At 41.1% G+C, this 14,979-nt stretch overlaps 1 protein-coding gene across 3 annotated transcripts in view; it reads left to right on the top strand.

Moving 5' to 3' along the window:
• Nucleotides 1-14,979, top strand: part of DOCK8 (dedicator of cytokinesis 8) — a 249,124-nt gene extending 234,145 nt beyond the window's left edge. For all 3 annotated transcript variants that reach the window (XM_055350708.2, XM_019033579.4, XM_019033581.4), the window contains 3 exons: nt 1,696-1,802; nt 13,243-13,413; nt 13,883-14,979. In XM_055350708.2, the coding sequence (XP_055206683.2) occupies nt 1,696-1,802; nt 13,243-13,413; nt 13,883-13,943 (339 nt within the window). In that variant the 3' untranslated portion in view covers nt 13,944-14,979. The remainder of the gene's footprint in view (nt 1-1,695; nt 1,803-13,242; nt 13,414-13,882) is intronic.

Below are 14,979 nucleotides of genomic sequence, written 5' to 3'. Positions count from 1 at the left end.
GGAAAAGGATCTAGAACATCCAACTCTTGGGTCAGTCAGCAGATGAACCCAGCATGCCAAGGACCTTGACAACCAGGAATGACCTGGGACCTGACTTCTTAGGCCACTTCAGACAAGACTAGATCTTCCTATCAGACTTATTAGAACCCTGACTCCCAAGTTCAGCATGCTGCTCAACCAGTCTCAGATGGAGGCAGGTACCAGCCTAATACCTCTGTCCAATGGGCCTCCTTAATTCAAATCTAGATCTGTTCTTGTCCACACTTCCACGCCAGTTATTCAGTGAGCATCATAAGTCTTTTCTCATTCAGCATAATTAGATTTCCCCACAAAAGTTCTGAGTGTACTTGACATCAAGAGAACAGAAATAGAGAAGAGAAATGCCTATTACATTCCCAAGATCAGGAAAAAAAAAATGAGGAAATGTTTGCCTTTGTAAGTGCCAATCCTTTGATAAAATGGAAGACTTTCCAAGCCCACAACCATGGTCTATCTGTATACTATGGATATCTCTGACTCAATCCAGCAGTTATGCAAAATGATGTTTGCCAAGAGGGCAACTAGATAAGTGAACAAAAATGAATAGATCAAGGCAATCCTAGTTTTTAGAAAAGCAACTCAAAGCGCATACCATTTGATGTAGTTGTATTACACTTACATATGAATGAAAATCTATTATTAGTAGTATTTGATTAATAAAATAATATTTGGCGTCAGGCTCGGTGGCTCATGCCTATAATCCCAGCACCATGGGAAGCCGAGGTGGGTGAATCACTTGAGGTCAGGAGTTTGAGACCAGCCTGGCCAACATGGTGAAACCCCATCTTTACTAAAAATTCAAAAATTAGCCAGTGTGGTGGCAGGCGCTTGTCGTCCCTGCATTTGGGAGGCTGAGGCAGGAGAATCACTTGAACCCTGGAGGTGGAGGTTGCAGTGAGCTGAGATTATGCCACTGCGCTCCAGCCTGGGTGACAGAGTAAGACTCTGTCTCAAAAACAACAATAAAAAAGAAAATAAATTTGGACTGTGTACGGTGGTGCACGCCTGTAATCCCAGCAATTTGGGAGGCTGAGGTGGGTGGATCCCTTGAGGCCAAGAGTTCAAGACCAGCCTGGGCAATGTGGCAAAATCCCATCGCTACAAAAAAATACAAAAATAGCCAGGTATAGTGGCACACACCTGTAGTCTCAGCTACTTGGGAGGCTGACATGGGAGGATCACTTGAGCCTGGGAAGTGGAGGCTGCAGTGAGCAGAGATCATGCCATTGCTCTCCAGCCTGGTTGATAGAGCGAGACCCTGTCTAAAAAACAAAAACAAAAAACACACACACACAGGGAAAATACGTTTATACTTCTGAGTGTTCCTCTAAAACTTCAGATTCCTCCTAAGAAATCAAAATTTCCTGAGATGTCCACCACCTTCCTTGTTTTCTTTTTTTTGTTTATTTCAAACCAACTACGAAATTAAATGTTCAAACTAAGAAGTCACTCCAATATTTTCTCCCAAGCAATTTAATTTCCTTCATATATATATGAATATATTCATATATATGCACATATATATGCACATATATGAATATATTCATGTATATGTGTGTATATATATATACATATACGTGTACGTGTATGTGTATGTGTGTGTGTGTGTGTGTATATATATATATATATATATATATATTTTTTTTTTTCCACCAGGGACCGCTGGAAGTAGCCCAAGTGTTTTTGGCTGAAATTCCTGCTGATCCAAAACTCTATCGACATCACAACAAGTTGAGGTTATGCTTTAAGGAATTCATCATGAGGTAAGAAGGAAAATGGCTGGGAATTTCAGTAGAGCAGTGGTTCTCAAAGTGCAATCTTAGACCAGCAGCTTCAGCATCGCCTGAGAACTTGCTAGAAAGACAAAGTCTCAGGCACCCTCCAGACCTGCTGAATTGGAATCTCTGGAGGTGTGGCTCAGCAGTGTGCATTTTAACAAGCCCTCCAGGTGATCCTGATGCACACTGAAGTTTGAGGACCACTGCAGTAGAGCAACACTACTTGAACTACTAATGAGTAACTAACATGTCAACTATAAAACGCTTTTGTGGTTAGCATCCCGTGTGCCTCACAATCACTTGTTGTAAAGCAAGTATCATCATCTTCCTCATTTTACAAAAGAGGAATCGGGGGTTCAGAGAGAGGAGATAATTTTACTTAAGGTCACACAGACAGTTGGCAGCAGAGCTGAGCTCAAACCAGGTCTTCTGAATCCAAATAGTCCGCATGTCCATCAATGTGCTGATATTCCACTGATGCACTAGAGTCCCAGAGGTTCTTTGCATTCGCAGTCATTGTAATGTTACAAATCTTATAATATCTTATTTTTAGAAACTTAAAAACATACGCTGCCTCAAATTGAGAGAGGCAAGTTCTAAAACCAGGCTTTTCAAAAGTATTATCCTGTGATAGTTCCCCATGTCAGACAAGTCTCATCTCTGTTCCTTAATTCTGCAGTGGAGCTGGCTTCAAGAGCAGTCAGTTAGGAACTGGGTCTTTGGTCAAAGTCTTGTAATTTATTGCAGTACAGACAGATATATTGGGTCTCCTATGGCCCTAAAAATATGAGTATGAAGGATGTGATGGCATTTCACCTATAAGAGAAAAGGACTTCAGAAAAATGTGTAGCAATATTTCTTTCTATTCAAAACCTTAGAGAAGAATATTAAGTGTAAGAATATCTTCACTTGGCAGATGGGGATAAAGGAGACTAAAAGTTTGCTAAATTCAGTGAAAACTCATCAAAATGCTAGCATTTGTGAGGTTAGAGATATCTCCTCCTTCACAGGCTTTTGCGAGAGGTCCGCAATTTTGCTACATATACACGAGACACACTGTGCCCTGCAGTGAATCACAGCTGCTTGGTAATAGGATGTTTGTGTGGCTTTGTGTGTTTGTATTTGTGCATGTGTGTGAACATACTCACAGATTATCTTGGTTAATGTTTTGATATTTGAATTGTTTCCTGTATTTGACAACAATTCTGACAGAAAAACTAGTTGTTGTTGTTGTTTTTTCAGTACATAATACATATCTTTTAAAAGGCTAGAAAAATATTTGGGGAATTATTTTATTATTTTATTTTATTTTGAGACAAGGTCTCACTCTGTTGCCCAGGCTGGAGTACAGTGGCATAATCTCAGTTCACTGCAACCTCCACTTCCCAGGCTCAAGAGATTCTCCTCCCTGAGCCTCCCAAGTAGCTGGGACTACAGATGTGTGCCACCACACCTGGCTAATTTTTGTATTTTTAGTAGAAATGGGGTTTCACCATGTTGGCCAGGCTGATCTTGAACTCCTGACCTCAAGTGATCCACCTGCCTTGGTCTCCCAAAGTGCTGGGATTACAGGCATATACCACCGTGCCCGGCCCTATTTTTTATTTTTTGTGGAGACAGGGTCTCACTATGCCATGTAGGCTGGTCTTGAATTCCTGGGCTTAAAAAAATTTTTTTCATATATTTTCATATATTTTTCATATATTTTTATTTAAAATTAATTATGGTTGAATGCTTCCAAAGTTGACAATGCCCCAGGACCTCTAAAAGGACCTATGAAATGTTTAAAGAGCACTCACTATATTCCAGGCATGATATTAGTTATGGGAATACAGAGATCTGGCTTGTTCCTCTGTTCTTAATGACAAGACATAGCCCTGCATGCCTGAATAATACAATGCAGCATATGCACAGAACTTCAAGAATGACTAACTACAGGACTATAAAGATCAGAAAAGAGAAATCAGTTTCAGGCTGGAGCATTTGTAGGAGGCATTGTGGGAAAACACTACTTAAATCTTGTCTTGACTATATACGTGGAAGAAAGGCGCTAGCGGGGAAGAGGGAGCCAGGACAGTGGCCCTGCCTGATCCAAGGTATCACCTTCAGCTGCTTTAGTTACCCATGGTTTGAAAGTATTACTTACAATATGATATTCAGAGAGAGAGACCACATTCACATAACTTTTATTTCAGTATATTGCTATAATTGTTGTTAATCTCTTACTCTATCTAATTTGTAAATTAAGCTTTATCATAGGTATGTATATATAGGAAAAAAACATAATATATGTAGGGTTCGGTACCATCCGCAGTTTCAGGCATCCCCTGGGGGTCTTGGAACCTATCCCCGAGGATGAGGAGGACTGGGTACCAGTGAGTGGACCAGCAGGACCACGAGACTCTGTCAGGAATGCCTTTGATGCACTGGGTTCCTCTAAGTCCAGCTGGAGCAGCGTGTTCTCATGAGCATGCTAGGACAAGGAGGAAAGATTGGAAATACGATAATATCAGTAAATGAGGCTCTGAATACAATTTAAATGTTTAAGAAAACTTGTCAAGAGAGTGATTTTCATTTACTTCAGTTTGCCTCAATTTTTTCTACTAGTTATAAATCTTGCAATCCAGTATCTCATGGGTATGATCCTTTCCATGACGCCACCTAGGTAAAATGTACTTACAAAATCCCTACTAAACATGCGTTTCTCATTAGCTCCCAGCCCCGGGAAAAGTTACTCCAAAAAGAACCAGTGCCCAGTAAAACTAGTCCCAGGCAAGAGATACAAGAGGAAATGGACTTTCCTAGGGGTTGCTCCTTTAACAAAGTCATGCATTAGAGTTTCAATAATGATGCTATCATTCTCCCCAGATGGCCTACAGAAATGTTGGATTTTCAGAATCAAATTCACCATTTTAAATGTTGTTCTCCTACCCTTTTAATGGTGATTCCACATGGGAACCATTCCCACCTTTCTCCCCGCTGGCTGGGCTGCTGCATTGTTCTAGGAGGCCAGGAGACTGTCCATCCTTCCCAAACTTCACTGTTCTTACACATCACCTGAGGATTTGTCAAAATGCAGATTTTGGCCTGATGCAGTGGCTCCGCCTCTATTCCCAGCACTTAGGGAGGCTGAGATGGAAGGACTGCTTGAGCCCAGGAGTTCAGGACCAGCCTGGGCAACATGGCAAAACTCTGTCTCTTTAAAAAAATACAAAAAAAATACAAAAATTTAGCCAAGCGTGGTAGTGGTGTGTGCCTGTAGTCCCAGCTACTCGAGAAGCTGAGGTGGGAGGATAGCTTGAGCCCAAGGAGGTCAAGGCTGCAATGAGCCATGATCGTGCCACTGCACTCCAGCCTGGGTGACAGAGAAAGACCCTGTCTCAAAAAAAGAAAAAGAAAAATGCAGATTCTGATTCAGCAGGTCTGGGGTGGGTCCTGAAGCACTGCATTTCTAACAGGCCCCCAGGTGATGCTGCTGCTGCTACACTGGACCAAACTTTGAGTGGAGAGCCTACAAAGATGGCTTAATTTCCTCCCTTTCACATTTCTCCCTATTACCTCTCCCTCCTTCCCTGAGGGCTTAATCTCTTAGGCCATCCTTATCATCATTTACCACTTTTGCCGTCTGCTTCCTCCCAAAAAATAAATAAATAAATAAATAATAAAATAAAATTTTAATGGCAAAAAAAGAAGTTGTAAATCTCAATAAAATTATGTGAGAACAAAAAAAAAAAGCAAACATGCTCAAACTGCTGCAACTTGAACCAACTATAGACGTCAGTTCATCCATTCATTCAGCAGTTATTGAGCTCCTACTTTGTGCCAGGCACTGTGCTACATATGTGGAAGGATGAAGTCCCAATATCAGTAGGACAAGGCTACAGGCAAAACAGTACTGCTGCTCATTATTCATCTCTATGTGCAAACACAACAGTTGGCCTGCCCTCCACTTCATTCTACAGAGATCAGAAGTCGTGGGTGAGAGTGTGCTGATGGTGCACAACTGTGTAAATTTACTAAAACTCATCAAACTCTACACATAAAATGGGTGAATGTTACGGTATGTAAATCATACCCTGAATACAGATAGTAGATGAGGTGCCTCTGTTGCTTAATTGCTTCTCAAGTCCAATCTGGAAGTTACAGCTTTTAATGAATAGAGTAACTGTTTTTTCGCATTGTTTGTGCTGGTGTATTTTCTCCTCCACTCTGCTAACAGACAGCAGAGGTGACGCAGAAGTGGAAAATGTTTGGGGCTTGAACAGCTCTCAGGTTTCCCCTTTAGTAAGCTCCAGCTTCTCAGCAGACTTGGGCTGTAGATCGATAAGCCCAGATTTCGAAGGTGACATAAATGAGTCTCTGTTGCTGAGAGCTAATAGTGGAAACATTTGCTTGCCAGGTCCACTGCGTCTAGTGCCACCACTGGGCAGCGACCTTTCTGACTCAGCTGTAGTGGAAGCAGAAACAGCCATAAAGAGTCCTGGCAGCCTGACTTGCTGCAGCCAGTACTCATCCAGCCAGTCCTGCAACTCTTCAAACTGTTACCAAGCTGGGACCTCAATCAGCTTCTGTCTTTTCCTGCAATAATAAAAAACATCTCGGGTTCAGAAGCCAAGACAAGAAGATAGAGAGATACAGTCTTCTGTCTTCCTCTTCTGCTCCCCCAAACACCCCGACCATTTAGGTTTTTAAATTTTCTTCTTTATACTTATCTGGACTTTCTCATTCTTATAAAGACTAAGTGATGTTAAATTTGTTTTTAATTTAAATGAAAGATAGTAGTACTCATTGACACCAGTTACAGCTTGCCTTTAAGAGAAGTAGTTTCAGATACACCCTGAAAGGGTTCTGCAGCATATATGTGGTCATAGGCTCAGAAAACAGGCTGTTGAGTGGTGGTGGTTTTAAACTGGAGTTGGGGTCTATGAAGAGGAAGGAGAAGGAATTTGTCTGAGTAGCCAAAGGACAACCAAATGTGTAGAGTGTAGGTGGAAACAGAAGCAGTAGTTTTAACTTGAGACCAAGGCCATATGCCTGGCTTATAGCTGGAAATGGGGAAATGGCTTTCCTAGGCAGTATATGTGGCGTTGGGGTTGGGAATATGGGCACTCAAGCCAGATTGCCCGAGTTCAGATCCCATTCTGCCTTAACTAGATGTGTGACCTTGAGAAGTTACCTACCCTCGGTTTCCCCAGATGTAAAATGGGAATAATAATTGTAACTATCCCTTGCATTTAGTGTCAGAATAAAATGAGTTAATACATGGAACTTAGAATAAGACTTTGTACATACTAAGGGATCAGTAAGTGTAACATTGTTCAGTGGGGCAAATAGGGAACTGATGGATTTGAGTGGGAAATAGAGAATTAATCTGACTTAAATACGGAGATTGTCTATCCATGATTTGTCTGTCTCTATAAAGTTTGAATCATAAGACACAGTGATGCTGATGAGACATTGGCCTGGGAGCAGCAGGATTCTGGGTTTATATCCAGCTGTGCTGTCCCACAGGTATGTGACTGGACAGGGCACTTCACCTCTTTGCATGTTAGTTTCATCAACTATGAAATAAAGAGACTAGAATACAGCATCTCTAATAGTTTATCATTCTCATATTGTACAAATGGTTCATTTACTTAGACTGGGTCTGTCAGGCATAATAACGCTACCATGCGCTCTGGCTTCAGCTGTGTGCAGGGACTCTTCTGAACATTTGATATGTTTCAACTAATTTAATCTTTACATTAATTTATGAGGTAGGCTCTTATCACCCTCACATCACAGATGAAGAAACTATGACATGAAGAGGTTAAGTAGCTTGTTTAAGTTTGCAAAGCCAGTAAGCAGCAAAGCGGGATTCAGAGTTGAGCACTCTGGCTCCAGAGTCCATCCTCTTAATTGCCATGCTGAGCTGTTCCCTCTAGTGACTGTATTCAGTTGCTAGTAACAGAAGGAGAGTAGCTTAAATAAGAAATTTATTTTTCTCTCACATTAAATAAGATTGGAGGTAGTCGATGTAGAGCTGTGTAGTGGCCTCATAACGTCATCAGAGACCCTGGTTCTTTTCCAATCCTTTGCCGTGCCATCCTGGTTCTAGTGTACCCATTCTCGTGGTCATGATATGGTTGCTAGGGCTCCAGCCATCATGACCACATCTAGGCAAGTCAGGAGTAGAAATGAGGAAAGAGCAAAAAGATGTGCCCATTTCCCAGTGCCTTCACCTATATTATCAGCTATCCCTACCTGCATGGGAGGCTAGGAAATGTAAGTTTTCAGGTGGCCACACTGCCTGGACTTCTGCTAGTAGGGAAGAAAGAATGGATATTGAGAAAACAACTAACAAATGTTTGTCTGCCACACTGAGGAACCGATGTATGGGCTGTGCTGAAAAAGGGGGCCCAAGGCTGGGTACAGTGGCTACGCCTGTAATCCCAGTATTTTGGGAGGCTGAGGTGGGCGGATCACTTGAGCTCACAAGTTCGAGACCAGCCTGGGCAACATGGCAAAACCTCGTCTTTACAAAAAATACAAAAAAAATTAACCGGGTGTAGTGGCGTGCCTGTAGTTCCAACTGCTCGGGAAGCTGAGGTGGGAGGATCACTTGAGCCCAGGAGGCAGAGGTTGCAGTGAGCTGAGATCATGCCACTGCATTCCACCCTGCATGACAGAATGAGATCCTCTCTCTAAAAAAAGAGGGGGTACCAAGAGATGCAGAGGGGGTGAGGGCAGCATGACTACTCTCTCTGTAGGAGACCTTAACTCTATAAATGGAGGCCCCAAAATGTTACTGTCATCAAAAGCCAGGAATCCTTTTCTGGAGGCGTAACTTCCTGCCCTTTCTAATCCCTATCAATCTGGTTTATGTAGAACTGTGACTGCTAGAAAACCCCAGGCATATTTGTTCTAAGAAAATACTTGTGTTCGGTGAATTTACCAACAAAGGGAGCATCAGAGGATGTGAGGGAAGTCTGGAATGGTTGTATCACTAAGTGAAAGCAGCACAGATGTTTGTGGACCTATTGAGAATGTTACAGATAAGACCATTTTTAAAAAGTTGTTTGCAGTGTCATTTTATGATCTTGTGTACATTTTCCAAGAGATGTGGCTATTCTCTAGGAGGGATATTTAGCACATGGCCCTCTTTAGCTTAGGGATTTAAATTAACGTAGTAGAAATTATTTCAATTTTAATCAAATAACCTAGAGAATATAACCCAAATGACTGAAAGGAAGAAATGTAGAAACAGTATATAAAATAATTTTATGCATTATAAAAGTTTAAAGACATAAAGTAATATTACTACATAAAATCTAATTTTTTTACTCCAGCTATTAATATGTTTTTCTTTATAAAACACCACATTTATTAATTGCTGTGTAACAAACTACCTCACAATTTAGTGGCTTAAAAGAAAATTTAATTATTATGCATGCGGTACATAATAATTTTTGCTTTCCTCATTTCTACTCCTGATACTTGCCTAGGATGTAGTCATGATGGCTGGGGCCCTAGCAGGTGTATTGTGGCCATGAGAATGGTTTTGCTGTAACTTGGGGTTGGCTGGGCTCAGCTAAGCAGTTTTTGCTTGGAGTCTCTCAGTTGCACTGAGACAGTGACTAGGACTTGAATTACCTGAATGCTTCCTCACTCATGTCTGGTGTCTGGGCTGAGAATACTCAAACAGCAGGGGCTCCTCCTCTCTCTAACTCTCCTTCTCTCCACATGGTCTCTCCTGCATGACAGCTTTAGGGTAACTAGACTTGTCACAGGATGGCTCAGAACTCTTACAGTACAGAGACAGAGAGACAGAGGCCATATTACCTTTTATTAGCCAGTCACACAGTACCACCTCCACCACATCCTATTCATTGTGGTTGTCACAAAGAACCATCCACCTCTTGATGGGGGCATGGGCAAGGTTCTAGGAGAGCACATTCTTATGGCCATTTTTAGAAAATACAATCTGCTACACTCCAGAAGCATCTGTCTGCCTTATTATCATAGCTTCTGATTTAATTCTCCCAGCAACCCTAGGAGATTATATGAGCTTATTATCCCCATTTTCCAGATGAGAAAATTGAAGATTTTTATGGTTAAGTCATCCTGCTAATGAGTAGCAGCTTGTTTCAACCCCAGTTGTCTGCATATAACACATTTAACTCAGTCAAGGGCACATGGTAAGCAATCAGAATGTGTTAGCTAGCTACTACTACTTCTGCAAACAAAGACTAAGGAGAGTTTAGTTGATTTTACCAAAGTTGTCAGAGTAGACTTCCCCAAATTAGCTGTTAGCTTTGGCAGGACTCATCCCACCTCCTGTAGCCTGCCAATGTTATAAACTTGGGCCTTGAAGTCATCCTGAAATTGATCTTACTTTACACATGGTGGTAATTGTAACTGTTAGTTAAGAAGCAATAAAAAAAATAATAAGGGGTGATATAGATTTCTCAGGATTCAAAGGCCATATGCCTTCCCTTCTATTTCTTCCCTAAAACCTTTAATTCATAACCTTAGGTATCCTATAATTTGCTTCAGTTAATGACAAGCATAAAAGATAGGTGAAAATCCAGTTAAGGGAGTTCTTTCAGATTCTGTGTGAGTTAAATCAAGTCCTTCTTCTATAGCAGGCTAATTCCATGATGAAGCTGTGGTCCTAAGTTTATTTTTGCCTAGGCAGGTAGCTCTTCCTTGCCACATGCTATCCTCTTCCTCTTTGACTGTCATCCTGAAAATGTGTTCAGTGTTAAGAGGATTTGATAACAATGTCTGGGTATCTCCATAACTTAGTCCAAATCTAGTACCACTGTTAGGAAAATAATGTAAGCCATATTGATCACCCACGTCGTATTCATTTGAAGGATAATATAATTATTACTAATTATTGCGTGTTAGGTAACATACAGCCATTATTCTGTCCCTTTAAGGTTTATTGATTTGTAAGTTCCCTTGGGTAGAAGAGTACAAAACAAAAGGCAAAACTTTATCATGTTTAAATAACATGATTTTCTTCTTTGGTGTGTACCGTACTGTGTAGGAGACAGGGAAAACACCAGGTTTAACGGTCCACAAGCCAGATAACCATGATGAGTTCTAAAGATTTTCTCTGTCTTTAATGTTCTTCAGTTTTGTCATGAGAAGACTGGATATAGATCTGTTGTTGTTCATTAGAGGATTTATATCTCTCTTCAACTCTAGAAAATTACCAGCTGGTATCTCTTTAAATATTGCCTCCCTCTCATTTTCCATTCCCTTGGAGATTCTGTTAGATGTGGGTTGGATCTTCCTTATATCTCTGTTTCTTAACCAATTTTTTCATATTTTTTATTTTTTAAATCTCATTGGTGATTTCCTTGGATCTGTCATACATTTACTTCTCCAATTATGTCTAGTCTATTATTTAACCTTTAACCTTTCCATTGAGGTTTCTATCTTTTAGCAACTGCATTTTTTTTTTTTTTTTTTGGTGAGACAAGGTCTGGTTCTGTCACCCAGGCTGGAGTGCAATGGCATGATCTTGGCTCACTGCAACCTCCACCTCCCAGGCTCAAGCCATCCTCCCACCTCAGCTTCCCAAATAGCTGGGACTGCAGTCACCTGCCACCATACCCAGCTAATTTTTATATTTTTTGTAGAGGTGGGGTTTTGCCATGTTGCCCAGTCTGGTCTTTAACTTGTGAGCTCAGGCAATCCACCCACCTTAGCTTCCCAAAGTGCTGGGATTACAGGCATGAGGCACCACACCCAGCCTAGTGACTGCATTTTTCTTTTTTCTAGAAATTCTGTTTGGTCCTTTTCTGAACTTTTCCTGGTCTCTTTTTTCATTTTCCCTGTTTATTTGTTTTTATCATGGATTTTATACCTTTTATTTATTTTCTTTTTTTTTTCTAGTTACATGGTTACTTAGGATTTTATACATTTTATTACCTCTCTATATTAACTTTTGTTTTTTACGTTGTTTTATTATCTCTAATTCTTATTGGACTAATTCTTTTGTTTGATGCATCTGTTAGTTTTCCCTTGTGGTGGTTGGTTTCTTCATATGGTTTGTAATTTTTTATTGTGAGCTCATCTTTGGCAAGAGTGGCTCATATGCCCTGATTGAGAATGTGTTCCTCCAGAACAACTTTACGTTGGTTTGTCTGAATCGTAGCAATTTCAGTAATCTTGGACTGGCTTTTAAGTTATTTTCTCACCTTGAAGCACATACAGTCAAGGAATGTACATTTGTAACTTATACCATGTGTGGTGCAAGCCTAGAATTTCCATTTCTCAATATGACTTTCTTTCCCATGAATGGCCCTAAGCTGATAGCAAGTTTTCATTCTGCCTCTCTGGACATCTTGCAGCATTTTTCTAAACCCTCTTTCATAGATGGGATAGCTTTTCAAGGCTCTGGATGATATGCAGGTGGCATATCCAGAATCTCCCTTTGCCCTGGCCAAGGCCACGTCACTAATCTTGTGTGAGCTTTGAAGCCCCTTCCCCTCAGCCCATAGACCTATACACAGTCCTAAAATCTTAATGGGCAGTCCTACTGACAGCTGCCTTGTCACCAGCTCCTGTGATCATTCTAGCTTTGATTTTTCTCTTTCTTTCTGGCAGCTGTTGTTCCCCTTTCTCTTTCAACAAGTTTTTGCTGTGCTTTCCTAGCACTTCCATATGTGCGTAGTGGGAGGAGGCTGAATGCCATCTGCTCTGTCTGCCATGTTGCTGTAAATCACAGTGAGTTTTTTGTGAGTGTAACAGCTTCCATTCTGCAGTGTGTTTTGAGTCTGACTCTTAGATCCATCACTTCCTCACAGTGTTATCTTGGGCAAGCATCCTAACATTTCTGAGTTTCAGAAACAAAATAGAGATAAATGCTGACTTTTTAGGGTTGTTGGGAAAATTAAACAGATAATGCATGTAAAACTTCTTGAAACTTCTTCTGGCACATAGCAAGTCAGAGGTTCTCAATTCTGGCTAGGTTGGCTTCAGTATCCCCTGGGCAACTTTTTAAAATTAGACATTTCTGGGCCAGAAGCAATGGCCCACACTTGTAGTCCCAGCTACCCAGGAGGCTTAGGTAGGAGGATCACTGGGACCCAGGAGGTCGAAGTTTGCCATTAGCTGTGATCATGCCACTGCACTCCAGCCTGGGTGATAGAGTGAGCCCCATCTCAAAAAATAATAAAATAAGGTAAAAAAAAAAAAAAAACAAACACAGAGATTTCTGGGTGCTACCCCTCAGCAGTTATGATTCATTAAGTCTGAGATAGATCCCAGAAATCTGCATTTTGAAAAGCTCCACAGGTAATCCCGGTATGCCACCCAGTTTGAAAACGCTCTTAAAGTTATTCGAAAAATCGTAAGTAATTTCATTGTTCTCAGATTTCTAAGCACTTCAAAGTCATTTATTTCTCCCACACTGATATTTTCATCTCAGATGTGGTGAAGCTGTAGAGAAAAACAAGCGTCTCATCACGGCAGACCAGAGGGAATATCAGCAGGAACTCAAAAAGAACTATAACAAGCTAAAAGAGAACCTCAGGCCAATGATCGAGCGGAAAATTCCAGAACTGTACAAGCCAATATTCAGAGTTGAGAGTCAAAAGAGGTAAGAACAGGGCAGAGGAGGCCTCTTCCTGTGGGATAAAGGGCAGCGCATGGGGCCTAGCACCTTGGGGCATGCTCTGCTACACTTGGGGAGCTGCAGAACTTCGAAAGGGTGGAAGAGGGCCCACAATAAGAGAGGCTACCAGAGTGTGATTCATTCTGCCTCTGTCCTCCCCATCCCTGCTCCTTGACCTCTCCCAGACACCTTGGTGTTGGTCTTGTGCCAGGGTATTCCCAGGGCTGAATGATGGCCTGTGTTGGTTTTTTGTTTGTTTGGTTGGTTTGTATGTTTGTTTTGGCACAGTGTGAAGGGTTCGCAGACCTTTCACTTATTATTTGCTGAGTTGTCCATGACTGCTGTCCATTTCTACTGGGTGATCCACCCCCAACCCTTTCTAAAAGGCTAACTGATCTTTTCTTGCTTCTGTACGCTCTCTTTCCCTCTCCTCCCTCTCTTTTCTTAATTTCAGGGACTCCTTCCACAGATCTAGTTTCAGGAAATGTGAAACCCAGTTGTCACAGGGCAGCTAAGAAAAGCCATCTTCATTCATGGAGACTGTGGCCCTGCAACCCTGGAGAAGGACATGCTGGTACTTAAAAAATGGGACATTTGCCACCCAGGACTGACTGTACACTCCCTGACCAGCCAGCACTCTGGAAGCTTTGGGATCCCAAGAACCATGGAATTATTCCCAAATGGACTCTGACCAGATTTTTGCCATACTGGGGGGTGGCGGGATGGAGGATGGGTACTCAGGCATGACTGCGTATTTATTAAAGTGTGTTTTTCCACAATGTACCAAACAAGGCATAAGCAGCTTCTCCTGCTGACTGGCCAATCACTGCCCATCTGAGAGATGATTTCCTCTGGCCCATATTTGAATTTATTGGAGTAACTCAAATTGCCTGAGGAAAAATGGAAAAATTATCCACCAGTCGATTCAAAGTGAATTTCACTCTTTATAGGAAGGCAGGGCAAACTTGTAGGAGTACGAAACATTTTCAATAAATCTACAAAGGGAAGCCTTACTACAATTCTAAAAATCATCATGGTTGGAAATTTGGGAGGAGATTATTTGTGAACTTGTTACCCTTTTGGTAATGGTGGACTGATTGTTGTACAGTTATTTTTGTTTTATTATTACTGTTACATTAATTTAACATGCATTTATAGAAGAATACATTCAAAGCACTGATGTAGGAGATACACGGTACTTGGAGCAGTCAGCCAAAAATCACAGATACTGCTTTCACGTAAATGGAAACAATTCTCCGATAATGCTTTGCTTTTTTTCTTATGTCACTCTTGTGTACTATCTATTTTTCTCCTCTCTGGGACCAAGTTTCTTTTTATAAAGCAATAATATCTCTGTTTTCATTTCAGAACATTGTGCTGTCTGTCAGCATATGTATATCAGCTACAAAATATATTCAACCTTGACTTCTTTTGACAATGGACTTTAGGAAAAAGAGGAACAAAGACATTATTTGAGAATTAAATTATATATTTTTAATATGACTGTGACCTTGACTGATAATAAAGATGTAATAAGAATTGCAAGCTAAA

Source organism: Gorilla gorilla, chromosome 13 (assembly GCF_029281585.2).
Source record: "Gorilla gorilla gorilla isolate KB3781 chromosome 13, NHGRI_mGorGor1-v2.1_pri, whole genome shotgun sequence".
NCBI lineage: Eukaryota > Metazoa > Chordata > Mammalia > Primates > Hominidae > Gorilla > Gorilla gorilla.
This window is presented reverse-complemented; position numbering and strand designations above follow the sequence as displayed.